The sequence below is a fragment of the Pantherophis guttatus genome, chromosome 3 (assembly GCF_059756535.1).
Source record: "Pantherophis guttatus breed Tessera chromosome 3, ASM5975653v1, whole genome shotgun sequence".
Taxonomy (NCBI): Eukaryota; Metazoa; Chordata; class Lepidosauria; order Squamata; family Colubridae; genus Pantherophis; species Pantherophis guttatus.
This window is the reverse complement of record NC_142065.1, coordinates 38137878-38165869: the sequence shown is the minus strand read 5'-3', so window position 1 is coordinate 38165869 and position 27992 is coordinate 38137878. Positions and strand designations below refer to the sequence as shown.

Here is a 27992-nt window from a genome sequence, read left to right as displayed (position 1 = left end):
TTACAGCTTTTTAAGTTGCTTTATTTACAGACACAAATGTATTAACTTGAGTGACAGGTAATCTGTCCATTTCCATCGTGCAGTGCTGGAGCTGTGCAGTTATAGAGTGAGGCCTTTAAAAAGCAGATTGTTCTGGAAAATCTAGACAAGTTGGTGCAGTTATCTGGACCACACAGACTGGGAGAGTGGATCAAATGTATTGAATGGCTGTCTTCAGAGTCTCGACAGGATACACATTTCACTTCCATCGGCCACCAACCACAGGCTTTCCACGGGCAGCCTTGGAGCTATTGTGAAAGGAAAAAAACAAATGAGGAATTTCTGTGGAGTTTTTTTTGCAAATGTTTCAACAAAGCAAAGGGGAGTAGGGAGAAATGGTCTGGATCTACTTTTGCTTTGAACAAAGGGGCATGAAGAGAGGCTTTTCACCAGTGGTGAAATGTAAAATTTGTTACTACTGGTTCTGTGCGCGTAGCTTGATGGGGGGTAATGTGACTGGGTCGGCGTGGCCAACTTTTTTTTTTTACTTTTAAAAGCATTTTTTCTACAACCTTAAGAGGTTGTAGAAAAAATGCTTTTAAAAGCCTCTGATGATCACAGCTGAGCCATGCGATCATCAGAGGCTTTTTTTTTTACTTTTAAAAGCATTTTTTCCGCTTAAGAGGTTGTAGAAAAAATGCTTTTAAAAATAATAAAAAAAAGCCTCTGATGATCGCGCGGCTCAGATGGGCATGGGGGGGGGGAAGGGATTTTTGCTACCAGTTCTCTGAACCACCCGGCGCCATCACTATTGGATCAGGCAATCCGGTCCAAAATGGGAGCATTTCACCCCTGCTTTTCACAAGATTTTTTTTTTTTTTGAGCTCTCAGCAGAATCCTTTCAGAGACCTTGCCCAGCCCAAGCTAACCAATCTGGTACTCAGAGGGCTCACAAATGTCCCTGAAGGAAGAGCAAGGCAAGTGCTTAGTAAAAACACATCATGTTTAATGCATAATAAGGTAAGAGTTGTGTGCTAAGGAAGTGGAACCCTAAGGGGAAAATCAGCTTGTGCCTTAAAAGCCATAACTATACCCAAGACTTCAAGATGATTCTCATTCTCTAATGAGCCTTGGGAACTATAATTTTATGAGGGAAGTGGGGCTAATTAATTTTCAGCATTTTCACCAAATACAATTCTACACTACATTTATGGTTTGTTTTTTTTACAGGAAGATGTTAAAAATGCTTCAGCGTGGATTAATCTGTTCTTTTTGCTAAAATTGTGAGGAATGTATGCTAAAAAGTATTTTCTTTTAAAATGAGTATGAGATTAAAGGAAGCTTGTGCCAGTAGACATTATATATAATGTGGCCTTGCAATGAATGTTTATACTCAATTGCAAATCTGTAAATTTTTGCTTTCCACGGTATTTTTCCACTTGTTTCTGATTAAGCTAGAAAATAGGTTGTTTCTTCCAAATAAATCAATACTCAATAGTTGGGTGAAAGGCCAAATAGGACTAAGATTATCAATGTTGAATTCTTTTCAGGTTTAAGGCAAAAGGAGACTAGAGGGAGGTAAGATAAAATGGTTTATTGTTTATGATGATGATTAATTTATTTTAATTCTGGTTTTCATAAGGTATGGTACTCTACAATTATTTCTTTACTTATTTGTACATTTATTAAAATATTTATTTCTTACCATAAAAAAACATACAAGCTAGTAAATAACAAGTTGACATGGAGATTATCTATGTGATCACTACCAGTTTTACAGAATAATTTCATTTTGATAAAAGATAGCAGAGGAAACAATGTATCTTTTATTAGCTCTCCTCTTTAAAGTATTTATTAAGTCCTCTCAAATTAAATTGGAAAAAGGTGGGATATTGGCAAAATTAGAGAATAACTGTAATTAATCTCCCATTATTCCAGGTTATTAAGAAGAATAAGTAAAAATATAAAAGAAGTAGTGATATAAAATATTTTTCTCCCTAATTTTGCCTGGATTGATGCTTCAGCAAACAATTAGTAACTTCATATACAGCCATTGGAAGTCTTACTAAGTGTTGTTGTGGAGAAAAAGAGGAGGATGTTTAGTGCCTTGAGTTACTTATAAAGTAATAAAATGAGATTAAAAAAACTAATGAATAAACTTTTATCACAAGTCAACTGTTCACCAAATTGAGGTCCACATATCTTAGAGCTGCCAAATTTGAGGTACACTAGTATAAATTGACATATGTAACTGTTTGCCTATGTATATACTCCTCAGTGAGTTGTGTAACCCTGGGATCTGAAAATGGTGCCCAGCTATACCATAGTCCTTGCTACTGAGGATTATGGGAATTGGTCCTGAATATCTAGAGAATGCCAGGTTGAGAAAGAATACTAAATGGAAATTTGCCTATCCAGTTTTAACACTGAGCATTCCCTTAAGTGGATTGTTCTGTAAACAAAATTGCATGGTGTTTTGGACATAGGCCATGCATGAGCCATTCGGAAAACATTTTAAAGAGCAAGAATGCAATGTCGCTGAAGCAAGCTAGAGATACCATCCAGCTTTAGATGGGCTGTGACAAACCAACTAGGAAATTTATAAACATTTGGTTTAATTCTTTATCCTCTCTGTCTAGCCAATACATTTGTCTTGTTTCTCTGAAAGGGCAACAGCTGTTCCTAAATTTGAGGGCAGATTAAGAATGATATTTATTACTCTGAAAAGATTCACAGAGATTTCCTAGATTACCATTATTATTCATTTTTGCTAGTCATCTCATCTTCTATTGACGTGATCTCATCTTCTATTGACCTGACAAAATTATCATTTCCTCCACTTTCTATAGTAGCCCAGGCTCCCTATTATCAGCCTCCAGAGCATCCTCCGATCATGCTACCAAATTTGGAAGGTAGAGAGGAAATATCAGTGTTTAATGGTACAAAACCCCTGACACTTCCCTGATTATCCAGGAATAAAACTGAAATCAGAGCACAAGAAGCATTGCACAAAACCTAAGTTGGCCATCAATAGAGATAGATAAGAAATCAGGATTTGCTGTGAAACCAATGATAACATAGAGTGATGCTTAAAGCCATTCCTTTAAGTATTTTCACAATGCAAACTAGCACAACAGATCAATACACCCCAAAGGGCACAACATGCTACTTACCCTTTCCTGAAATAAATGAGGAGACAAAAGAAGAAATATAGTTTAGTAGTGCTCAGTAGATTAGTCTAACCAATAAGTTTTATCTGATGAATCTAAAAAGGCCACCAGAAATCAAGACATTCCTAATCAAGATGCCATTTGTTTCTGGGTTGAAATAGGAATCTGGAACTATTCCAGTCTACAAACAGCTATATTTGTTGCTCACATCAATAAGAGAAGCAGGATCCATATAAAGATAAAAAGTATCAAGAGTTTCCACTTGGTGTAGACTGACTCCTATAATCCATGCATATAACACCAAGGCATTTTTAGCCTCTTTGTGCCTTTACTCCCATCTCTGAACTGATAGGCATAGCCAAGGAAAATGGAAAGATACCAATGTTGGCTGATAGTTCATAATTGAGTAGAATAGTTCTGACTCATCAGGTAAGACACAGAATGTTCTGGGTCTCAGAAAATGAATTATATGATCCATAGGTGAGGAATGGTTTCCACTTCAAAGCTGAATTTTGACAAAACACATACTGTGGTAAAACTGAACTGAAACAAGCCATGCCACAGAAAAGTATTAGAAATGCATCTTAATTAATGCACCTTTCTTGTACTTAGTAAGGAGGTGCACTGAAAGAATGAGAAGAATGAGGTTCTATGAGAAAGTAATGATGCTCAGAGATGAAAAGAAAAAGGTGGTGCAAAGGAACTTAGTGAAAACTGCAGCTGGAGAAGGAAAATTAGAAATGAACATGAAGAAATAGAGAAAAATGTGGGAGCTACAAATTAGATTGGGATGGGAAAGAATAAAACAACCTTAACCAACATGTTTCTTCTCAGATGTGTTTGACTATAATGTCTGTGATAGCTTAGAACAGGGGTGTCAAACTCAAAGCCTGTAGGCTGGATCCAGCCCACGGGGTGCTTAGATCTGGCCCATGGGGCTACCCTGGAAACAGCAAAGGATTGGCCTGTGGTGCCGCTACCAGCACAAACAGAGCTCGGGAGGGCCACTGATGGCAGAGGGTTGCAGGAGGCCGTCGCAGGTGAAAACGGAACTCGGGAGCCCAATTTCACTGGCGGAGCACTCGGACCACCACAGGCACCCCCAACATGAGTGACATTGAGCTGGCCATGTCTCCCTGCCATGTCCCCCCACCTCCAGAGGTCAAACACAACCCTGATGCTGCCCTCAATGAAATCAAGTTTGACACCCCTAGCTTAGAATTTTGAGAGTTATAATCCAACTTTATTGGAGAATACTAAATTGTCTGGAAGTGGATCTAGTCAGATAATTGGGAAAGATCCACTAATGGCAAAGGTAGGATATTGTTGCTGACCCATAAAAAACTGTCTCATACATCATTACAGTGGGAGCCTTCTTGATATCACTCTGTTTCATAAAAAATTTTAATGTCTCTCCTACACCCAATATGTAGAATAAATAGTAATGGGAAAACAAAATTTGTAAAAATGGTAGACAGAAGAGAAAGTGAGAAAGCTCAATTGAAATAAGTGACAAAGAAATTAAATAAGAAAAGCAATAAAAAAGTAGCAGTGAATGATATAAGTTGCCAATAGTAGAAGTGCTTCATTCAAGACACCTGAACACCAAGTTACAGAAGGTGTTGTCTTCATTTATTAGCCTTGGGTAGCAATAACAGAAAAGGCAAGAAATGAAGAGCAAAGGATTAGTAGAAATGAATGAAGCAGAACAGGAAAAGAAAAAGAAGACAAAAAGGAGAGCACACATTAAAGTTGGAAAGATTTGTGAAGTGCAAAGAAAAAAAAGAGATAAATGTGGAAGATCTACTGGGAGTGCTTGATGCTATAAAACATGGTGGACCTTTTACTACATGTTCTGAGTACTTACACCTTTTGATGATCACTAATGCGGTTCCGTAGAACATTAATCTGGAAGAAAAATAAATAGGTAATGATGTTTCAAGAAGAAGAAAGCCTGAGAGCTACTGTGTCAGCACAGTATGAAGCAGCAGTGAAATCTGGCTGGATTTATCCAGCTCGTGTAAACCGGTAGTGCCAAAGGCAGGAGGCTCCGTCCACCCACCAGGACGTCATTACATCCTGTTTTTGACCCTCTGCGCATGTGCAGAAGAGGCGCATGTGCTCACATTCCTGAACCAGTAGCGAAGGTAGTGCATTTCACCACTGGTATGAAACCAAGAAAAGAACACCGACCAAAGACATTATCCCCAATAATCAAGAAGGCCGTAGGTGGTAGCAGATGTCAAAGTGAGAACCAGAAACATATTTGGTTGGTGTATGTTTATTTACCTCCGTCCTTATTTCCTTTTTTTTGGTCATATCAGTATAACTTTTTCTTACAATATGCCTTCTTTCAATGAAGAGGAGATTTAAATTCAGTTGCCTGCTCTACTATATCTCTGAGGGCTTCATTTTTCAGATTGCTTCTCCGACGTGTTCCCATTGAGTTCTTTTCTAGCAACAGAATGGCATGTGAATATTCTCCTTTCAGGTGCGCTCTGCTATTTGTGGCAGGATCTGCATTTCTTGAAACTGTACTTTCCTTAGCACAGCTCCACAATATTCTCCATTTTGAACATTATGCATTTTCTCTGTACAAACATGTCCTGTTCATGGAGTTCACTCAAAGCATTCATAAAAATGGGAGGAATACTAATAATGCCATAAAACTACGTTGCATTACTACGTGGGTAATTGAAATGTCAGCCAGTCATAAATTATGTTGATTAATTTTCAGAATTCCAAAAAGAAGAAATCGCAAAGCAACTAAAGATACATATACAACATGAACAAACAGTTTAATGTTAGTTAACCTACAACATTTCTAATAATTTGTGATGCATAATGAAGTTAACAGGAAAGGATCTTGGAACTTTCATTGCCAAAAGCAAAAGAATCACAATACTTCTATTTAGGAGAAGGATCAAAGGCTGGAGTAAAAGAAAGGGAGAACTGGAAAAGCAATATTTGTTTAGTTAGGTTAGGCTGCTTAGTTGCTGCTGCTTCTGGTACAGGGTTCCAATTAGAAAAGAAAGCTTCCAAAATATTTTTCATGTCCATAGCCCTGTCGATGGCTGAAAAGACAAAAGGCTGCTTGACCTCACAGGACTTAAATTTGATTATAGGAATCATTGCAAACCAAGCAGGCAAACATGCCAAAGAACAACAAAGTTATCTGAAAAGGCATTGATAGCATCCAGACTTCACAGGACAATTGAGGACACTATTGAGAGCAGCGAGTTGCATACATAGCTCCACACCATATATGATGTTTCCAGGAAACAGGCTATACTTACTACTTGCTTAACTCATCACAGCGTGCAGTAAGTATGGAAATCTGGTTAGGGTTAGAGAAAGGAGAATATTATAGCCTTTCATGGATAAATCCACCTTTTTTTAAACTTTCACCATCTGAACCTCTGGAGGATTCAACCATTTCTAACTATTGATTAGTTCCTATATTGGTGTCTCTCCTGAATTATTATTGCAGTTTGCTACCTAGTTTCTTAACTCTGCTTTCTGTGTTCTGGGTTAAGTCCAGAATTGCACAGTCTCTATAGGCTTGGATCTCTCCCAATTCACCCCTTTTTTGCCAATTCTTAAAGTGGCTGAATATATGGGTGTTGTCAGACCTAGAAGCAGTGGTGGGATTCAGCCAGTTTGCACCACTTCGGGAGAAACGGTTGTTAGCTTTCTGAGCAGCTTGGTGAATTGGTTATTGGAAGAAATAATTAGGGCAGAGAACCGGTTGTTAAATTATTTGAAACCCACCACTGCCTAGAAGCCATCATTCTACCTTTGTGCCTTCAGGCTGCAGGCCTGCCACAAGCCTACTGTGGGAAGTTGGCAGGGGGGATAATATAGAGTGAAGAAGATATGTAGCCAAAATAAAATTCTTTATAGAAAGTCAAGGCCAAGATGCCCTGCAGCTGTGCTGAGAAGAAGAGGAGGATATCTTCTGTTCCGGACTGTATGTGATTGGATGTGTGGTGAACATGTGGGTGAGGGGCAAGGACTTGAGCTTTCTTTTGGGTGTGGAAAACCCGGAAGCTCTCAGATTCGGGTTTTCCCAGATGTGTCAATATGACATCTCTAATAAAAGTTAGCTTTGAGGAATTTCAAGGCTCGGAATTTGATTTCGTTGGGGATGTTACTTGGAACTCTGACAGATGTGTTAGTAGTTTAAACTGCTGGTGCTGACTTTCCATGTCCATAAGAATGCCACACAATCATAATTCATATTCCCGCAGGCTGGGCTCATTTATGCAATCAGGATTACTTAATTTTTTCTTATTTTAGAATAGGCACTCCCATTTCAAAGCTTTCTTCCATCTAGCTTTTACTCTTTAGAATTTACTCCATCTTAAGCAATGCAATTTTTAGAGGCCTTTAAATATTTAATATATTTAAATATTTTAAGGCTTTTATGAAGCTAGAAGAACTTTTCAGGACAGTACTTGTCAGTGATTTAAATTATGACACTACTGGGATTAGGTATTGATTATATTAACACTGGTTTATGCCATGCTGTGTTTTTATTGCTTTTTTGTTTAGATCACAGATAGTATAGGTGAATATCAAATGAAAATACTATTAATAAAAAAGTATGAAACTTGTATGCACCTGATTCTCAATGGCTCAAACAAGTAAATTACAATTAAACATTTTTTAAAAGTGGTGAGCAATTTTTATTGACAATGAAGTGAAGGGTTTCATTCTCCTTCATCAAAGGCTGAATGAAGAGCTCATTACTTCTATAAACATTAAAACATTTGCAAAAGAAATATTAAAAGAAAGACAGGGATGGTGATCCTGAGAAACAGATCTTAAATATTCAGTTTGATACCTGAATAACACCAGTATCCATGAGGAGAAGGAGAAAGATAGCTGATCATAAATGTTAACAGCAAATTCATTTTTTGAATGTAAATTCTGATGTAGACAAAATGGATCTATGTATGCAGAAGACAGAAGTCCCATGAGATTTGTAGAAAACCTCACATTTGCAAAATGGGACTTCAGACTTGCAAGATTCTGTTAATGGAGCTTTACAATGTATTTGTTTCCGTTTGGTCTGCCTGGGAAAGCTGATGTCCATTTTGCAAGTCTGAAGGTTCAAATCTCCTACTGCCACTTTTACAGCCTGAAAAGCTAGGGAAGGTTTCTTCTCCACCTCTTTCTCTGCCCATTGCACAGTGTGGGCTAGGCCTTATCTTATCTTACTGTTATCTAAGCAGCATTTTTTACCCCATTTCTCAAGGTCTTTCTCCTATTCCTATGCCTAAAATATCCTTTGCTAACCTGGGGTGCACACATACATTGGGAATACAAATTTTAGAATTCCCCTTGCCAATTGAGAAATTCTGATAATTGTAGTCCAAGCACAAATAAAACTCTTCAGGTCAGGGAAAGCAGGTTTAAGCTTTTTTTTTCACCTATTAAACTATATCCACTTGAAGCACAGAAGTAACTTCACTCATGTAAAGAGGTCTTCAGTACTGACTTATGATGTTGGTTCCAAATGGAAATAAATCTAGATTGTCATTTAGATGAGTCATGACAGATTACTCATGCCTGTCTGTTCTTGTTTGGGGGGGGAATAGGTCATTTTGCAGTGAAAATAATGGGGGAAAAAAGCAAATACCAAGATTGTGTTGAAAGCTTGTCCATTTTCGTTTTCAGTAGTGACTTCAGTGCAAAGAAAATATTACTAGAACACCCAAATGAGGAAAATATTCAACTTTCTCTGAGATCAATCATCAACATGATTCCTTCAGTCCATTCTGCTTCAGTCCACCCACTTCCTGACTGATATTTCTTGATCACAGAAATATGAATAATACCAGCCAATGAAGGATTTTGTCATTAACAGTATTCATGAAGACATGACACAATAATATTCCTCAAAGCAAGAGAAGCTAATTGAGCATAAAAGCAATTCTTATTCTTCCTGGATCAGTTGCACAGGTGAGCCCAGCCAATTAGGGATCATGTACTTAAAAGAATAACTATCTTCCCATTTAGCTCCCTTGTGATAATTACAGAGAGGAATGGAAACACTGCTCTACTTGTTGGCGGATTGCTTTGTGGTTTCAAAAGAGTTATAAAAACTTTTGCACTATACAAATGAGAATACTGAATCACAGGTCTGTATTCAGCTGTACAACAAGTTTTACTGAGACATCCGCAATCATTTCCAGGTCAAATGGAAAAATTCTTTGAGCAGATAACTATCCCAAGATAACTTTTATGGATGCATAGCTTGCATTTGTGTCCTGTAGAATTTGTACATTGTTAACAGCACAGTACGCTATTCATGACTACATATCTTTTAATAATGCATGCTGCTACATTGACATAACTTGACTTCAATTATGAAAATATTCTCAAAAAATTAAAAAAAAATTCTACAAAGCTCCCAAAAGATCCAATATATTTCCTTTAATTTCACTCGGTCTTAGTAAGAAGTAGCATTTGATTACCCTATACCAGTGATGGGGAACATTTTCGGCACCGAGTGCCCAAACTGGAATGCGCTGGAGCGCCGGAAACCCAAAGACCAGTTGGCTGGCGCACATGCACGCACTGGCCACCTAGTCTTCAGGTTTCCAGTGCACACATGTGCACCAGCCAGCTGGTCTTTGCACGAGCCGGAGCGCCAGAAACCCGAAGATCAGGTGGCCAGTGCGCATGGCGGAAACCCGAAGACCAGGTGGCTGGTGCATAGGAAGACCAGCTGACCGGTGCGCATGCATGCACTGGAAACCAGAAGAGCAGCTGGCGACAGTGCACGTGCCCACAGAGAGGGTTCTCCATGCCCCCTCTGGCACGCATGCCATAGGTTCGCCATCACAGCCCTATACAGAAGCCAGAGCTGTAAAGAGATTGATATCGATGTTTAGACTTACCTCGTATTTCTGCCTTTTGAACTTTTCCTGTAAATCAAATTTCTCAGCCTCGAGTTCATGAATGCTCTGCCACAGTTCCTTGGCCTTTTCCCTGATTTGAGAAGACATGACATTAATAAAGATACTAATCATGTTAGTTCTAAATTAAGTGAAATATATAATGGGAGCATGTTGCTCTAGAGCAGCCTTTCCCAATCTGATGCATGAACTATAGCTAGCATGACCATTCACCATAGCAGAAGGGACGATGGAGATTGTATTGCATTCTAATTTAATGAGTTTATATACTGACCAGTTTTTCAGAATTTAGCCTTTTGATAAGTAGGGAACAGCTTGAACAAACCAGTGTAGCAATATCTAAGATGGTAAACAGTATCCAGTGGTTGGTTCCTTGGGATAACCTTGTAAGAAGCACATGCCTCCTCACATTTTCTGGCCCATATGAAAGTCCAGCCCTGTAGAGGAAAACCTGACCACCTCTCTTTTCCTCCTTTTTCATTGGTCTACACCAGGGGTGAAATCTATTTAATTTCCCAACCGGTTCAAAAGTGCACATGCTGCACGTCATGTGCGTGCTTGGACCCTCTGGGAAAGCACAAACCCTTCTGCGCATGCACAGAGAGTAAAAAACAGGTTACTTCCTGGTTAAAACCGGGCAGGTAGGCGGAGCCTCGCGTTGCCATCGTTACCAGTTCTCCGAACCACCGGCCACCATCACTACCGGTTCGGCCAAACTGGTCCGAACTGGGAGCATTTCACCCCTGGTTTACACATCTGGTTTTGTTCAAGCTCTGGAAATCACAACTCCAGAAAGCCCATGTAAACCATAAAATAATTGTAGAAGGATTCATATAAAAGTCCACTTAAATCTTGAGCTCTGATGCACTTTCCAAACAGTAGACTAATTTGTACTATCTCTTTAAGATGATTAGAATTATTCCCTCCCCTTAATTATTATGGAAAGGACACTAAAACAAACAATCAAAAATAGGAAAAGAACGAAGAGAGAAAAAAATGAGAATCTCTCCTTTCTGTAATGTGGTCCACCCTTGGCAGGACACAGCGTTTTCTAAAACCCTCAACCAGTCTCTTGAAGTTGTGTATTTTTTCTATGTGATCTTTGCACCCTCTAGTGGTCTGTTGTTGTTGTTGTTTTTTAGCTCAGATGCCAGCAATAGTGTACATTCTTCGGCCTGACGCCCAACCAGTCATCATTACAATTATGTAGCACCTATTTAAGATATAATCCTGCTGGTATCTCTTAAGGCAAATTGTGGGCAGTCAAACTGACAATTCTGTTTAACGAACTGTAAACATGTCAAAACCCTGATAAATTACATGATGAGAAAAACATTAGTATATACCAGAGATCTTCAACTTTGGCAGCTTTAAGACTTGTGGACTTCAACTCCCAGAATTCTACAGCTGGCTGGAGAATTGAATCTGGATATACTAACACTGATTTAGGAAAAACTAAAGAGTCTCTTGGCTTGAGCTTGACTTCTGGTGGACTTTATGAATACATCCCTATTGTTTTCATAGCAACTACACAGAAGTAGTTTGCTACTGTTTTCTTCCCAGATTTTTTTTTTTTACTTCCCAGTGTAAAACTCTGCCCTGGACTTCCCTGATGATCTCAATCTAAATACTAACAAGGTTTGATCCAATTCAGCTTTATTAAAAATCGAAGTTGTTTGGCTACTGCCATTTGCTTAGGGATCTCTAATATATATTAACATTTTAACACCAGCTTGGCTTTGTACTTTGCCCACATTGGAGTTACATTTGCCACATGGCAGTTAACCAATTTCTGGAAGACCATAGATTCCTCACCCCTTTTCAGAGACTGAGTGTATGTTTACTTTTATTGTGCTTCTAGAGCAGGGATGTCAAACTGGCAGATGCATCACATGCAGACCCATCCCAGTTCCACGAAGGGAAAAAACATTGTGATACATCACGTGACAGCCATGTGTTGCTGCAAGTTTGATAACTATGCTCTAGAGCAGTGGGTCTCAACCTTCCTAATGCCGCGACCCTTTAATACAGTTCCTCATGTTGTGGTGACCCCCAACCATAAAATTATTCCTAAGACCATTGAAAATATGTGTTTTCCGATGGTCTTAGGCGACCCCTGTGAAAGGGTTGTTCGACCCCCAAAGGGGTCCCGACCCACAGGTTGAGAACCACTGCTCTAGAGTATTTCTTACACCATTTGTTCCCCAATATTCTCCCGCTATGCAAAACTGCTTGGTATGCATGGATATAACCAAAGTAAATAGGATTTACAATTATTTATCTTGGAACTAGAAAATGGTTCAGCATCAGCTCTTTTTTGGTTATAACAGGATCATGCCATCCTCTGAGAGAGTGACATTAGTGACAGAAATTAGGCTACATTTGCTTTGTGCCCGACCATACATCATATCTAAGAAATAGAAGGAATAGCAGGTAAAATCCAGTCTCATTTCTTGCTTTCTATTCCTGAAGAAAAGAAGACCCTTAGTCTTCTGACTAAGGCAGAGGTCTTCAAACTTGGCAGCTTTAAGACTTGTGGACTTCAACTCCCAGAATTCTCCAGCCAGCATAGCTTAAAGCTGCCAAGTTTGAAGATGTTGTGACCCCGACTCCCGAGCCTGTCCTAACAGAGGAAGAGGACTCAGATGGTGATGGGGAGGAACTGACAAGGCCTCCCTCTCCAGGACCCGCCTTTCTGGCAATGCCTCAGGTTCCATCCGAAGGCCAGGAGGAACAGCCTGGGAAGTGCCAGGAGGAAGGCATATCGGAGCACCAATTGATAGGGAGCGAGGATGATGAATCCTAGCTTGATCCCAGGCAGCGTCGGAGGGAGAAGCGTGCGCAGCAACGGAAGAGGCGTTGGATGGCCAGAGTTGAGTTGAGTTACGGAGCCACGCCCCACCAGGAATAAAAGTGGGTGGGATTGCTCTTCAGGCTTTGTGACGGACAAAGTTAAACCCTGAAAGTCACATCGTGATCTCTGAAATTCGGCTTGGATATATTTTGGACTGAACATTGACTAAACTCTTGTCTCGTGGATAATTTGTTGCTCCTGGAACGGACTGAAGATAAGTCCTCTTCTGCTTTATGGGAGTGAAAACGGTCTTGGCAGGCATTCGGCAGTTTGCTGCCAAAACCTTGGTCTGCCAAGAATTCTAATCTGTTTACCTAATAAAATATTGGCAGGCATGCTTGGTATTACATTTGCCTGTGTGAGGAAGGGGAACAGAACAGAAGACCTCTGGACTAAGGAATGAGCTCCCCTCTCACCTCAACTTGTCTTCATTCAAATGATCAATATTCAGGGGTTTACGACGCTCAGTGAGGATCTTTTTCTTCTTTTCCCGCTCTGTTTGTTTCTTCCCACTTTTCTTCTCTGTCTAAAGAAATCAATTCATGAGTGACATCAGTGGCTGTCAAGTTCAACCAAATTGCTTCTCTCCAGTGGTGAATCTGAGAAGTCACATATGCATTAAGTGGCCATTTCATGGGCAAAATGTTATGTGCATGTGGATTAAAAGTAAAGATAAAAAAGTTTCAAAGGGCACTGCAATTATGAAATTATTTTTATACATTAGTGCAGATCTTTCTAAGAGCAGAGGGAAGATGTTGAGTTCAAAATTTGTGAATTCAGCCTTCACTTGTTTGACAAAGCAAAGCAGTTCCTCCGAGCAGGTCTTTTGTTTGAAGGACTAGGCAAATCAAATCCAGTTCAAAAGTTTTAAAAAGAAGAATAAAATAATTGGGGAAGAGAGGCTTTGAATTTGTAGTTAGAAACTGGATAATTAGAATGTGGACAGCAAACAGCTCAGATTGCATCACCTTAAACTAAGATATAATGTAAAGGTAAAAGTTCCCCTCGCACATATGTGCTAGTCGTTCCCGACTCGAGGGGGTGGTGCTCATCTCCACTTCAAAGCTGAAGAGCCACTGCTGTCCGATGGTCTCCATGGTCATGTGGCCGGCATGACTAAACGCCAAAGGCACATGAAACGCTGTTACCTTCCCACCAAAGGTGGTCCCTATTTTTCTACTTGCATTCTTTTTTACATGCTTTCGAACTGCTAGGTTGGCAGAAGCTGGGACAAGTAACAGGAGTTCACCGTTATGCACTAGGGATTCGAACCGCTGAATTGCTGACCTTTCAATCGACAAGCTCAGTGTCTTAGCCACTGAGCCACTGTGTCCCTTAAGATATAATGTACATCTGTTTAAATGACAAGTATTTGTGAAATGTGTCTTCATCCATATAATTTAATGTATACACAGTTTATACAACTTTTTTTTTGCAATGGAGTCACCTGTTACAACAGTCATACACCCACCTTCTGAAGGTAGCCTCCAAAATGAAGCATGTTGGAGAAAGCTTTTTTCTTCCTCTCATCCTCTTCAGCCCGCTTCCTAGCTTCTTCCTCCTCTTTTCGAGCTCTCTCTTCCTACCAAGAGAGGAGATGTGTCTTTCAGAAGGATAGAGAATGTACAATAAAGTCAAATGTTTACCCAGTAGATGCCACTAAGAAGACAATAGCAGATAAATGCAGTCTAATTCTTGCCATAAAGTTTGCCAGAACAGTGATAATTCTGAATTAGTTCTTGTTTAAGTTGTTCAACTGCACCAAAAGACAATTAAAAAAAGATTTAATAGTTAACAATGGCTTTTCTCTCTGTGAATCAAATAGCATTAGGTTTAAGATTCCAGTTCCCAGACAAGAATTAAAGAATCAGACTGGATGTACAGAACTCTTACAGAACCAAATATAAATATATAAATGGGACAACAATTGTCATGTATTTTCAATAGTGCAAAAGCTATCAGTTATAATGTTTGCATGTATAGACAGTAATTGGTCAATTATTACCAACTGATGAAATTTAGCACTTTATATTTATAAATATAGCAATTTATATTGTCAGGCATCTAGCACCATCTTGTCCTCTGAATTTAAAAAAAAAATCAAATCAATAGCGTATCATTTGGCATTTAATCATATCATTATATAATAACTATGGGACAATAATTTTATCAAAGCCAATGGTCGCCTCCCAAAACAGTTCAGCTTGATGTTGAGTTAAACATTAATGTGAAAACATTGGCGAGTCAATGTGAATGGAATATTAAGCATTAACCCAGAATATTTGCTATGACTGATATTATTGATGAGTATTGACCAATGACTATTATTAAAGAGTGAGAAAAGGAAGTTACTTCACTAGTAATGCTTAGGAAAGTACACCATAAATGTTAGATAGACTCACAGCCAGACGGGCCTGGCGTTCCTTCTCTCGCTCACTACGGATCCGTTGTTGTTCAGCTCGTTCAGCTCGCCGCTGCTCCTATATAAAGCAAGCTTAATTTTTAATATATCTTCCTGAACAAAGACTAGTGGCCCAATCAATTAGGATTTATGTTAAAATTTGATGTTGTCAATGGAGAAGGGACAAGTACTGTTGACACCTGAAGTACAATTTTGTTAGTTTAACTGAAGTAGCATAGAAGTTATTGTTGTACATAAATCAAGAAATTAATTGTGAATCATTTCTCCTAACAATAAAGATGGTATATTATAATGAGTGTCCTAAATGTGCTTACTAGGGACATAAATTTCTCTACGAATATTAATTCTTACTAAAAATGCATAGAATTACTTTAGCAATAAAGATCTGCAATTTTATTTCCCCTTTAATACAGCAGTCCCCAACTTTTCTGATCCATGGACCGGCAGTGGTGGCAGTGATGTGGGGGGAAGAAATGGTTCAGTGATGAAATCCAAATTTTTTTACTACCAGTTCTGTGGGCATGGCTTGGTGGGCGTGGCTTGGGCATGGCAGGAGAAGGATACTGCAAAATCTCCATTCCCACCCCACTCCAGGGAAGGATACCCCACTCTGGGGCCAGCCAGAGGTGGTATTTGCTGATTCCCCGAACTATTCAAAATTTCCGCTATCGGTTCTCCAGAACCTGTCAGAACCTGCTAGATTTCACCCCTGGGATGGTTTCACATGTACACCCACCCTTGCACAAATGAAGCTTTGTGTACTTGCACACTCGCCTGCCACTTGTGCGGTCCAGTTCCCAGTCATTCCCTATTAAGAAGAATTGCTTAGCATTGCCTAGAATTACATATTGTTATAATCATCGATTCACAACCCAGTCTTGATGCTACATACGAACAACTGCAAAATCAGTGACTTTGATAAAACAGTTAAATCATTAGCGGGTTAGGAGAATTGGGTCTGACCATAAAGAGTGTCTAAATAAAAAGTATGCCATTATGACATACAATTCTGTCCTTGAGGAAGATCAGCTCTTCTTCTTCCTTCTTTCGATTCTCAAAATGAGCCTCAATTAGAGTTTGTAATTCATTCAGATCTTTTTCCATTCGTTTCCGGTGAATATCCTGCAGGGCAACAAAAGCGTAAGCAAGATTTGGCACTGTTCTCTCAAAGACCTTTAGTGGTAAGAAAGAACTAGTTTGGGCCAAGGCAATGGCCTAAGAATACGCACATCAAAGTCTACTCTCTCTCCATCAGGGATCTTTGGAGGGACCAGATTAGGCATGAACAATCTGAAATTAGAGGGAAAAAAACAGAGTAAAATACAGATCATACAATACCTGACTTTGAAGTCACTCCATACTTTGAATTCACTCCATCTCTTCCTGCATACCTACAAATTCATTGATTTTGATTGCATTTCTCACATCATTGGGCCAAATTGGTGTTGAGGAGTTTTATCTCCAAATTGAAATAAAATTATCGAAGACAATATAAGTGAAACTCACACATTGTAATATTCGTTTTATATTGTGTCTGCACATAAGGAAATGCATTCATTGTCACTTTTGCAGGTAAAAAAATATTTAATCTAGAAAATAGCATACCACGAACTAGGTGAATACCTGTATAACCTACATATTGCTTGTTACAGCTCATTTTTATTTTTTATTTTGGGAAAGTCTTCAATTATATAATTCTCTTAACTATAAACTACATGAAACAGTTTAGGTCATGTGATGTTTATCTAATTGTATGACATTGATATAGCTCTTTCTGTAAACAAAAATGATTAAAAGTTACAAAATTTAGAGTAATTGCATTGTTTCTTAAAACCTCTGTTGTATTTACTGGTAGGTTTTTTTAAAAATGTTTTTAACATCTTTCTTTAGCTGTGAAAAAATAATTGCACAGTGCTATTTAAAGGGCATTATCTTCCTAAAATAATTCCTAAGATAATTCCTAAGAGGTCTGTAAGGGGCGTGCATAAGAGCACCAGCGTGCCTACCGTCCCTGTCCTAATATTCCTTTTTACTTACTCTTTTCATGTATTCAAATTATGTTTATACTTTTACCTGTTATCTTATATATGCTTGACAAATAAACCTTATGATCTTATGCTTTAACCAAATGTGTCCATGACTAAAACATTTCTTAAAAACAGAAACGTCTCAGTATCACATTCAGAATGTTAAAGGAATAAAACTCATATTTTCTACCATGCAAATCTAGAAAAGGGCTAAAAGTATAGTAGCTGATCTCCAAACTCCCCACGCATATTGTATTTTTATTATTATTTTAAATAATATTTATGGTCACTATTTCATTAGTGTGGGTTATTTATTTAAACTGATTGCCAATGTCACTGTAATTCCAATTTAATTTTGAGTGGTGGGGGAAAGGAAGCACCAAATAGAACGTCACAATGGTTGCCAGGTATAACATGGCTCCACCTGTCATTGCAGTTTTATTTTTCTTTACCCAATTTAGATGAAGTATTGAGCAGCTGTAATAACTTCAGATCTGGCATTGGAATACTATCCTTATGAGGGTTTCATTTAAGGCTGAAAGCCGCAACTGCTTTCCATCTGTCTCATCCCTTCTGTAGCTGATATTTTTAAAAATTCTAGATAACTTCCAGAACTATCAAAAAAAATCATGTATTTTCTGTTATGGAATTAATTTTTAAAAAAAAGTTTATTAGCAATATAATCCTATGTAATTTTACTGAAAATAAAATAAGACACTTTTCCAAGATATATAAAATAATACAAATAAGAAAATATAACAGCAAAGAATTGCATGCAATTTTGGGTTTTAGTAAGTTGTTAGCTTTTCTGTAGTAAAACATTGGTATATATATATATATGTGTGTATATATATATATATATATATATATATATACATATACATATATATATATACATATATATATATATATACATATATATATATATATACATATATATATATATATACATATATATATATATATATATATATATATATATATATGTATATATATATATATATATACATATATATATATGTATACATATATATATATATATACATATATATATATATATACATATATATATATATATATATATATATATATATATATATATATATATATATAAATTTTTTATCAATGGTATTGAAAAGTATGGGAAACAGCATTATCTGAAAAGTTGATGCAGAACTGAGTCATGAAGAATCATTTAATTGAAAGTAAATGTTATTCACATTTAGTCTCAATTTTTATTTGTATCAGAACAATTCCTAATAATTCCTCCTAGTCCTAATAGAATACCTCTATCTATACATTTTTAAAAATAAAAATATGTTTAGTATGATGTTGTGTTTCATATTATAAAATAGCCTACTTCCTTTCATTTTCTTTCATTTATCTTGACTCTTTTTTTGTTCTTTTTTTGTTTTATTTTCAATGTTTTATTGAACACTGTATTTTTAAACAACATAATTACTTATATAAAATACTTACATAAAAGAAAAAAAAATCTACTGTTTTCGATGGAATTTATTCCCAGTTAGTACATAAGCCAACAACAGAAATATAAGGGCTTCTTCCAAAGTAGAGATTTGCAACTAATTTTTATGTGCATGCCAATAGGAGAATTAGGTTGAAGTCTGTGTTTATATTTTTGAATATAAAGGACAATCACAATTTCATAGAACAAATACATTCATAGGAATTTAAGGTAGCTGGCCTGAGCATTTATCAAACTTCTGAAGTCTAAGTGCAACCAGAACCCTGGCTGTAGGAATAAATGACTCATCTGATGACTAGAGAGAATAAAAAACTAGCATGGAGAGATAGTTGATATCCTGACCTTAGGAGATGAAACTCACATCATTCCAGTGTTAAATGGTTAGGGTTAATTTGATCTAAAGTCTGTCAACTCACAGATATATTGAGAATGCAAATGAAGGTCCTGCCATCTCTAGCAGAAATTAGACAGGATGATAAAAGTATTGCAAGATTTCAAGAAGGTGCACAGAATATGAAGTTAAAAAGACTTAGGAGCTTAGCTGGTGCAGACAGCTGTTGATGCTGCAATGACATCTCGATAATGGAGGATCCCAAGACAGCTGCTGCATGCAGAGAACTCTGGGATCTCCTTGTATCAGGTTGCTCCAAAGCTTAGTTAATCACCAGAGGATTTCAGGTCTAAAGGACTGTGAAATGGATTGGTTGCAGCTATACTATAAATGGGGCAATCTATGCTAAATAGGACAGATTAAAGCATCTGAGTGACATGCAGCTAAGAGAAAGCAGGCTAAGAGACAACAGGGATAGAACAGCTGATATTTATGGCTTCCAACTTCAGTCATCATGTCTATGTCTCCGTTCTGTTTTTGTCTGGGTTTTGTGCTCTGGTATGGTGCTAAGAGGAGAACTAATTAAACAATCAAACCTTCGAAACCATCTCTCCTTATTTTCTATTTTCCTTATAGGCCAACTATTCCCTGAGGAGCAATGAAGCGGTTGTATGGATGGCACATTAGTTTCAGCAAAAGATTTGAGTCCAGCCCCTACTTGAGTATTGGTCTCAGCTGAGCATGAGGATAGCCATGTTAGTTGTCCTACATGCATTGATTATGGGGGTGACCTTGTCTGGCTGTCCCACATGTCTTGATATGAGGGGTTCCCAGAGTCTTGTGATTTGCTGCAGCATCTGGCTGCATAAATAGCCACATCAGTAGCCACTGCAACCCTCTTGTGAATCATTATTCGCTCAAAAGGTTACCTATAGAGTGGAAGACCTGCTGCCACTACATAAAAAGTGCACAGAAGACAACAGTTCCAGTATAAAAAATTTTTTTCCATCTTTTGCTTTTTAAAAAATTTTATGAAAGAAAAAAAAAAGAACCAATGGGGAAACATGGGCAGGTTATACATGAGACGTAATGGCATCTCATCTAAATCTATAAAATTCATTGAACGTGGCAAAGCAATTGTATGACAAAAATGTAGTCTAGAAACATGTTCTATTTTAATGTATTTATGGTAACATAACACTCAAGGCATATGTACTTACTTGGGTTTGGGCTTTGATTCCCCTGCAATAAAAACAAATACAAAACTATCAAACATCATAAATACCATGCTATTTCTTTTGTGGATAAGCAGTATCATACAAAAATGCAGAGAGGGACTAAGAAATGCTAAGCAAAATGAATTACAGTCTATTAGTATAGTGGTAAGAAAAAAAACCCCTATTTTTTTCCTCTCCCCAACACCCATTCAATAATTCAAGTTCTTTATTGTTTACTCTTCTTCATATTCCAGGTCAAAATTTTCTATATGCCTAATCATTACTGGATGAGTTCATGGATATTGACCTCCACTCCCATCACGACTTTGATAAGGTGAGGCTTTCACTAACTGTTAAGGTGGTCTCTGTCTCAGTAAAGAGAAGGAGCAGACTAGTTACCAGCCTTAACTAGAACCATGTAACTAGCAACATTCCCCACTAACTGTAAAGGATATTGGTCTGTTTTGTCATATTTTGGCTAGTATACCACAATCAAATTTTACTCCAAGCATGCTGAAGCTACTGTATGCATACTAAGATCTCTGATCTAGAGGCCAACTTAATGTTGCATCCCAACTAGAAGATTACCAGTTTAAAAAATGAACAAGAAAAACCATATTTCCAACTTCCATTGATTTTTAGTATTTGTTATACTTAGACTTATATACTCCTCCACAGTGCTTTACAGCCCTCTCTAACCAGTTTACAGAGTCAGCATATTGCATCCAAAAATCTGGGTCCTCATTTTAACTACCTCGGAAGGATGGAAGGCTGAGTCAACCTTGAGCCGGTGAGACTCGAACTGCTGAACTGCTTGCAGTCAGCAGTCAGCAGAATTAGCTTGCAATACTGCAGTCTAACCACAGTGCCACCACAGCTCATATCAATGGTTCTAATTAGTGCATTATCTGCCAATGTTCAGATCACCTTTTTCTCATTTTTGAAGTTAATCATATAGTTTGTTTGTTTTATATTTATACTCCATTCCTCCTTTTCAAACAAGATGCTTCTTTAAGCAATGTTCGGATGTTATTGTTTACCAAACTAATTCTTGGTGAATAGAATGGGTGTTTGATTCCTGATTGCCTTAAATGTAGATGCTTATTTAGTTTTTGCCTTATTCTCTCAGGTTGAGAATTGAGCTTTATTATTAAATCACGTTTTCCATCCATTACTGAACACAACTGTGTATCTTTTAATATCTTTAAAATCACTGAACCACAAATTTTATACAGTATATTTCAATAGTAAATGTGCAATAATTGTATTCTGGAGTGTACTGGAATGTCTTTTAAAAATGAAATGGACAGCAAGGCCACCTTTCCTTCATGACCAAAAACAAACAAACAAAAAGTCCCACCATAAGCTATGCTACATCATCACTTATTCTATCCTATTTCCCAACATATTTTAAACTAAACTCATTCTCTTGGTCCTCTTTATCCATGGATGCTAAACAAGCCTAATATGACATATGAGCTAATCTTTATTCAGCCTAAGCTAATATAAGAGCTCTGAGAATTTCAGCCAATCACTCATTCAGACCATTATGACGGACAGATATTTCCTACTTACTTACCTTCTTCATGTTCTTTAGCTTGCTCTTCGGGTTCTATTTTAAAAGAGGAGTAAAGAACTTGATTAGCACTGTAGCACATTGCTACACCACCACTCCCTGTGGATGCATTTTATTGCTCACAAGCTATGCTTGAAATCATTCCTAGGATGCTTTGCAGTTCATCCACTCATTCCTGGGAAAGCTCACATTACTGACATTCTAGTTTGTTTGATAATCAGAGTCAGTAGCATCTCCTTTCCTAATTTATTGTAACATCAAAACTGGACTAGATAGATTATAATGTCATGAGCCCCTACAAATATAGATATACCATCAAAGTGACTTTCAATTAATAAAATGCTACTTTTCAAAAACATTTCAAAGTATTCGTTATTTCCGGTGAAAGTAATAGTTTTCCCCTTCTCAAACCTACTTATAAACAAAGAGAAAGTAACACATAGTCAGCATAGAACATTAGATATATAGTTTGTCTTTTCATGTTGTGGATATCCATACGTCTATCTGTTTTAGATATAATAATTTATTTATTTATTCATTTGTCAAGCATATATAAGATAACAGATAAAGTATAAACATGATTTTGAATATATGAAAAGGATACGAATAAAACGGGACATTATTATTATTATTATTATTATTATTATTATTATTATATATATTATATTATATTATATATATAATATATTATATATATAATATTATATATATATATATATATATATAATATATATATAATATTTAGCCAGGAAGAACCTGGCTAAAGATATATATATATATATATTAATATTATCATTAGGAATTGCTAGTTTCAACAAAACCTTGATTTTTCTAAATTCGCATTATGCTTCTATGCATACGTGAAGAGACCTGGGGTGGGGAAAGGGTATCTGCTAATGAATGTTTTCCCTTTCACTAAGCACAAATTATTTTCTTCTGTTTCTGAGCTTTCTTGTAATACCCATGAAACATAAACCAGTAGAAGTAGGGACATTAACGATTTACATATAACTGTGAGGCTTTATAAAAATGTAGCTATAGATCTCATACATCTCTGCATTGTAAAAGAGCTTACTGTCATACCCATAACCCCCACCCCCAAAAAAGTATCACCCAAAACTAGTTTAGCAGAATATCACTGCATGCCTTCTGCTATGGCTTCTTCTGCATCTTCCTTGATTTCTTCCACTTGTTCTTCTTCTTCTTCTACAAAATGAAACACCAGAATAACCACCAAATGCAAGTATACAGAGATGAACCAATAATTTTTTTAAAAAAATATATTAGTGTTGGGCTATGGAAGGTGGGTGAAAGAAGAGGAAGAGCTGAAAAAGAGCCGAGTTCAAAAAAAAAAAGAGTGGGGAAACAGCAGTCCTGTGGTTATGTGTGACATTTAGCTGAATTTGATGATGTCTTTCCTTGGTCTAATTTCAAAAACTGTTTTCAAGCAAGCAATTCAGACCTCTGAGAAAAGCAATATGTTCAGTATGAGGAAAAAAGAAAAGAAGGTATTAGAAACAGAGAAGAGAGAAAAAGACAGGAGGATGTTGAAAAGGGGTGACAATTTGCCTCTGGTTCTACCCATCACTGATTTGTGATTCCAGTAACTCCTAAAGAAACCCAGCCCTCTCCAAAATGCCCATTAGTTACATTTTGATTCAATGATAAATATCTTTCATGATGATTAAGGAAAGGAGGTAGAATTCTGGGATGAACTGAGATCTCAATAAGTCATTCTTTAAATATCTAGTCCCTTACTAAGTACAGGATCCACTATAGCATCTATAACTGATGTCTATCCAGACTGTCTGAAAATCTCCAAAGAAGGAAAATTCCACAGAAGAACACCAGAGAAGGAGAACTTCGTGTAGGCGCTTGGTCCACTACCTGACAGTTCATATGATTAGCAGCCAAAACTCGCTTCCTTATCATTTTTAGACAGTGATTCTAAGCCTCCTTTCTGGAGCAACAGAGAATAAATCCATTCCATCCTCTGTATGATAACCGTGTAGATAGTGCCAAGATATTAGGTAAGTTAGATACAGTTTGTCAACTTTCAGTTCTGAAATGGAATATTAGAATTTTCCAGTTCTATCTTATTACAAATGAAAATGGCTTCTGTTATATGGAAAATACTATTTTCTTTCCTCAGTATTACACTTCCCATTCTTAGACCTCGTGATGTTTGTGGTTTAAATAGTCCTACTGATGATGTATATTTCAGTTACATATGGTCCTTCCAGACATGAATACAAGATAAATATTCCTACTGTAACATGAAGAAGTACTTATAAAGTAAAATTAAAATAAAGGTTCTACTACCGTCTTCCACCTCTATCCATTCTTCCTCTTCTTAATCAAGGCAAGCAGGGTGGTGAAAGGGAATAAGTACACAAGGTTAGCAAGGATTATAAGAAGCAGTGGCATCAAAATAAAGTATCAATAAACAACTACAGTAGGTGATATGCTTCGGTGCTGGTTTGTTGGTTGCTGTTGCTGTTGTGCACATGACTAGAGCTTAGGTGCCAAGCATTTATGAAGCCAGACATTAACAAGAAAATGGGATATTAAGAGCCAAACAATCTAGAACATTCACATATACAAACAGATATGTACAAACATATCTGTACAAACATGTACAAGCAGATATCAGTATTTTGCCATCACTCAGATAATTAGAAAATATTCATGTAAAATTGCAAGTGTCGGAAACATAATTTCAGACTGAATTTAACGTACTTGTTTCAGTTCATTTTATATAAAAGTAACAGGACTGTGCATGCTTCAAAAACTACTTAGAAGTGGTTCAAAACTTATGTGAACAAAGCCTTCTCTGCTAAAGCAGTTGGATTTTGTTCAGTCTTCTGTGGAGCCTGAAAAGGAGGGGGGGTCATATGACTTTAAAGGGGCAATTTTCCAGATTGTTGGGGGCAATATGCTGACTCTGCAAACAGCTCAGAGAGTGTGGTAAAGCATTGTGGAGCGGTATATAAGTCTAAGTGCTATTACTACTAAGTTAAAGGAGTCTCTTTTCAGTCATAGCCTGTTATTTCTTTTTGAAGATCTGTGCCATTTTTGGTACATCATTATTGTTGAATGAGGAGGAGGGTTGCAGAAGGTGTACTAAAATAAGGAAGAGTGGAGTATATATATATTTTTCAAATTTTGATGGAAAAACATAAAGACTTAAAAAGCTATGGTTTCATTTTGTCATTTCCATGAATTTACTATCTTTATTGGGAGTTATAATTTGCAATTTTCAGTTGTTTGTTGTGGAAACTGAACACTTCTGATTTTAATGAATTCTGATTGGCCAATAGATACTAGCTAATCTACAAAAATATTTTTAATTGATTATTTGACCACAAGAGGGAGCTAAAGAACATCAAATACATCTAAAACAAAAAAATTGCAATTTTTTTTTTTTGAGGAGTAGCACTTAGCAATAGCACTTAGATTCATATACCACTTCATAGTGCTTTACAGCCCTTTCTAAGCAGTTTATATAGTAAGCATATTGCCTCCAACAATCTGTGTCTTCATTTTACCAACCTCAGAAGGATGGAAGGCTTAGTCAACCTTGAGCCTGTGAGAATCAAACTGCTGGCAGTCGGCAGAATTAGCCTGCAATACTGCATTCTAACCACTCCACCACCATGGCTCCTATTTAAATAAAACAATTCATTTTATAGATCAACTATGTTCTAAAGATGTCATGAAAGAGGAACAAGGGGGAAAAATATTCAAATAATTGGAAGAAAGATGAGTAATCCAGAGATGCAACCAAGCACAGAAAGTTATCAAACTACTGAAGCTACTGCACAAGTATTTGACAATACAGAGGACGTAACCCTAATTTTGGAATATAAATCTGACAGCAACAGTGCCTGCTATGAAGAAGATTTAATTACAAGTCCCCCAGTGCAACTGAAATAAGAAGAGTTGCAAGTAAATCTACAATCCTCAGGAGAATAAGTTTGGGAATCTCCACTTCAAAATCAAACTGGAAATTGGCAGCATTGACATATTTGTTTTAAAAGTCATATTGGAGAATCTCTTAAGAAAAACAGAAGTTTATATTTTATAGACATTATGAAGAAGAAAAAGGTTATATTTTATCAGGATAAACTGGAGGGAGTGACATAAACTTAATAAATTAATTGGAGTTAGGATGATTTTCTATTGGTTTGACATATGCAATTAAAAGAAAGTTCCAAATGCATTATTTTGTGCTTATAAAGTGGGTTCTAAAATGAAATGAATAGGTTATTGTTAATGTAAAAAATGTTGAAATTAAATTTGGAAAGTATTTATGTTGAAAAGGAAGAGAGAAAGAATACACTCATATACACACTTTTTTTCTCTCTCTTCTCTTTTTTTATTCTGCTCTTTCCCCACATAGGAGGAATGGCAGAACTTGGGGGTGGAATTAAAAGAGGGATTAGCCCAGAATCCCTACATAACCATAAGCAAGCTAAATCCAACCTCCCTTGAATTCCATTAACCCTCATCTAACTCCAAGCAGGTGTTAATTGTTGAATAAATTTCTGTTCATAGGTATGATTATAGCAATAAATCAGTTTAATTGAATCTTCATGTATGGACCTGATTATTCGTGCCTGAAAAACAAACTCTTAATCTTTATTTTCATTGTATTTTATGCTATAATATACCTTAATAATACTTTCATTCAAAAAAACCATGGAAAGTGTCACAACACAGGAGACAAAACAAGTGACATGAAACAAAATATATTCAAAATACAAATGTATTACAATAAAAAAAACAAGCACAAGAATAAGAAAGGTATGCAATACTAATTATATTAACAATTCAAATCCAACTTATTGTATTAAAAAGAATTTTCTCTTATCTGTGATAAGGTGCCTGGACTTACATTGATAAAACCTCCCGCTCTATGAAATATTTCCTCCAAATCTGCTTATTTATGTTGTCAGGAAGGATTTTATAAACATATTAATAATAATGATACCTACTAACTTTTGAATACCTTATAATAAGGCCAAATGTTATAAAACTGAAAAGTACTTAGGCCAGCTCGTATTTCTCTCTGCCTATGTCTACCAATACTAATAAGGCATTCTTGTAATTGCAAGTATCCATTTCCTTCCACGTTTTTCCTTCCAAAAAAAAGGAATAATTGAATCTTTCCTTTTGAGCTGAAATAATATTTATTAAAAAGTACATAGAATTTTGCTCTTGCTGTTTAGGGGAACTTGTGCTAAATGAATTACTGCCTTTCCTGTATCACAACACTTCTTGTTTTGTATTTTGGGGAAATCTTGTTTTGTTGTTCACTGTGCTTCTACATTCCTTTAAAAGACATAAAACTATGACTTTTCTAATAACAACAGAAACTTACCTTCTTCAATACAGTCTTCTGCAGCAAGATAAACCAAGAAAGAAAGGAGAACAACATTAGAACTTGTTAAGAATATCTTAAAAAACCTACCAAACATGATTTTTTTTCATTGCCTTACCTTCCTGTTCCCTGTAAAGCAAAAAAGAAAAAAGCTAGATTAGAATAATGTCTGAGCTTTTCTTTTCTTAAAGCAGGACAGAAAACAGTTTTTTAAAAAAAACAATCAGCTTCAAGTTAAGGAGTCTTGCTGTCAAAACAAAAGGTTTTACGATGCAGAAGCACATCAGCTTATTAGTAATCAATGGGCCAAGAAGTCTTTGAGCACTTCCATAGCAATTCTTGCCATCACTTTATTTTATTTTATTTGTTAAGTAAATTTATATTTGTTAAATAAATGTATTTGTTAAATAAATTTATAGTACCCCAATGTTATTCTGGGTAGTCTACACCAAAAAATGAACAAACAACAAAACAAAACAAAACCAAAATTACATAATATTAAAACATATACTATATATGAAATTCGAAATATAAAATTGCAACCAAATACTTTGGGATTGACTCCTGATTGATTGCATGATCACAATGTCTATTTTTGTGGAGCTGACTTGATTTATTTGT

General features: G+C 36.6%; 1 protein-coding gene across 5 annotated transcripts; it reads right to left on the bottom strand.

Annotated features, from left to right (window-relative positions):
* TNNT2 (troponin T2, cardiac type) lies at positions 1 to 27394 on the bottom strand. 5 transcript variants are annotated; one of them, XM_087889332.1, is made up of 14 exons: positions 27372 to 27391; positions 24311 to 24340; positions 23135 to 23194; positions 21992 to 22024; positions 20416 to 20437; positions 16581 to 16641; positions 16357 to 16473; positions 15332 to 15409; positions 14401 to 14511; positions 13346 to 13455; positions 10058 to 10148; positions 5017 to 5057; positions 3153 to 3158; positions 114 to 287 (listed from the first exon to the last, which is right to left on the bottom strand). In XM_087889332.1, the coding sequence occupies exons 6-14, from the start codon at positions 16632 to 16634 to the stop codon at positions 239 to 241; spliced, it is 657 nt and encodes a 218-aa protein (XP_087745458.1). In that variant the 5' UTR covers positions 16635 to 16641; positions 20416 to 20437; positions 21992 to 22024; positions 23135 to 23194; positions 24311 to 24340; positions 27372 to 27391; the 3' UTR covers positions 114 to 238. The 5 variants fall into 5 exon arrangements, with proteins under 5 accessions (XP_087745455.1, XP_087745456.1, XP_060545535.2 ...); XM_087889329.1 differs by lacking the exons at positions 3153 to 3158; positions 5017 to 5057 and adding an exon at positions 6446 to 6486 and having other exon boundaries at positions 1 to 287; positions 27372 to 27383; XM_087889330.1 differs by lacking the exons at positions 3153 to 3158; positions 5017 to 5057 and adding an exon at positions 6446 to 6486 and having other exon boundaries at positions 1 to 287; positions 24311 to 24337; positions 27372 to 27383.
* Positions 27395 to 27992: the final 598 nt, after the last annotated feature.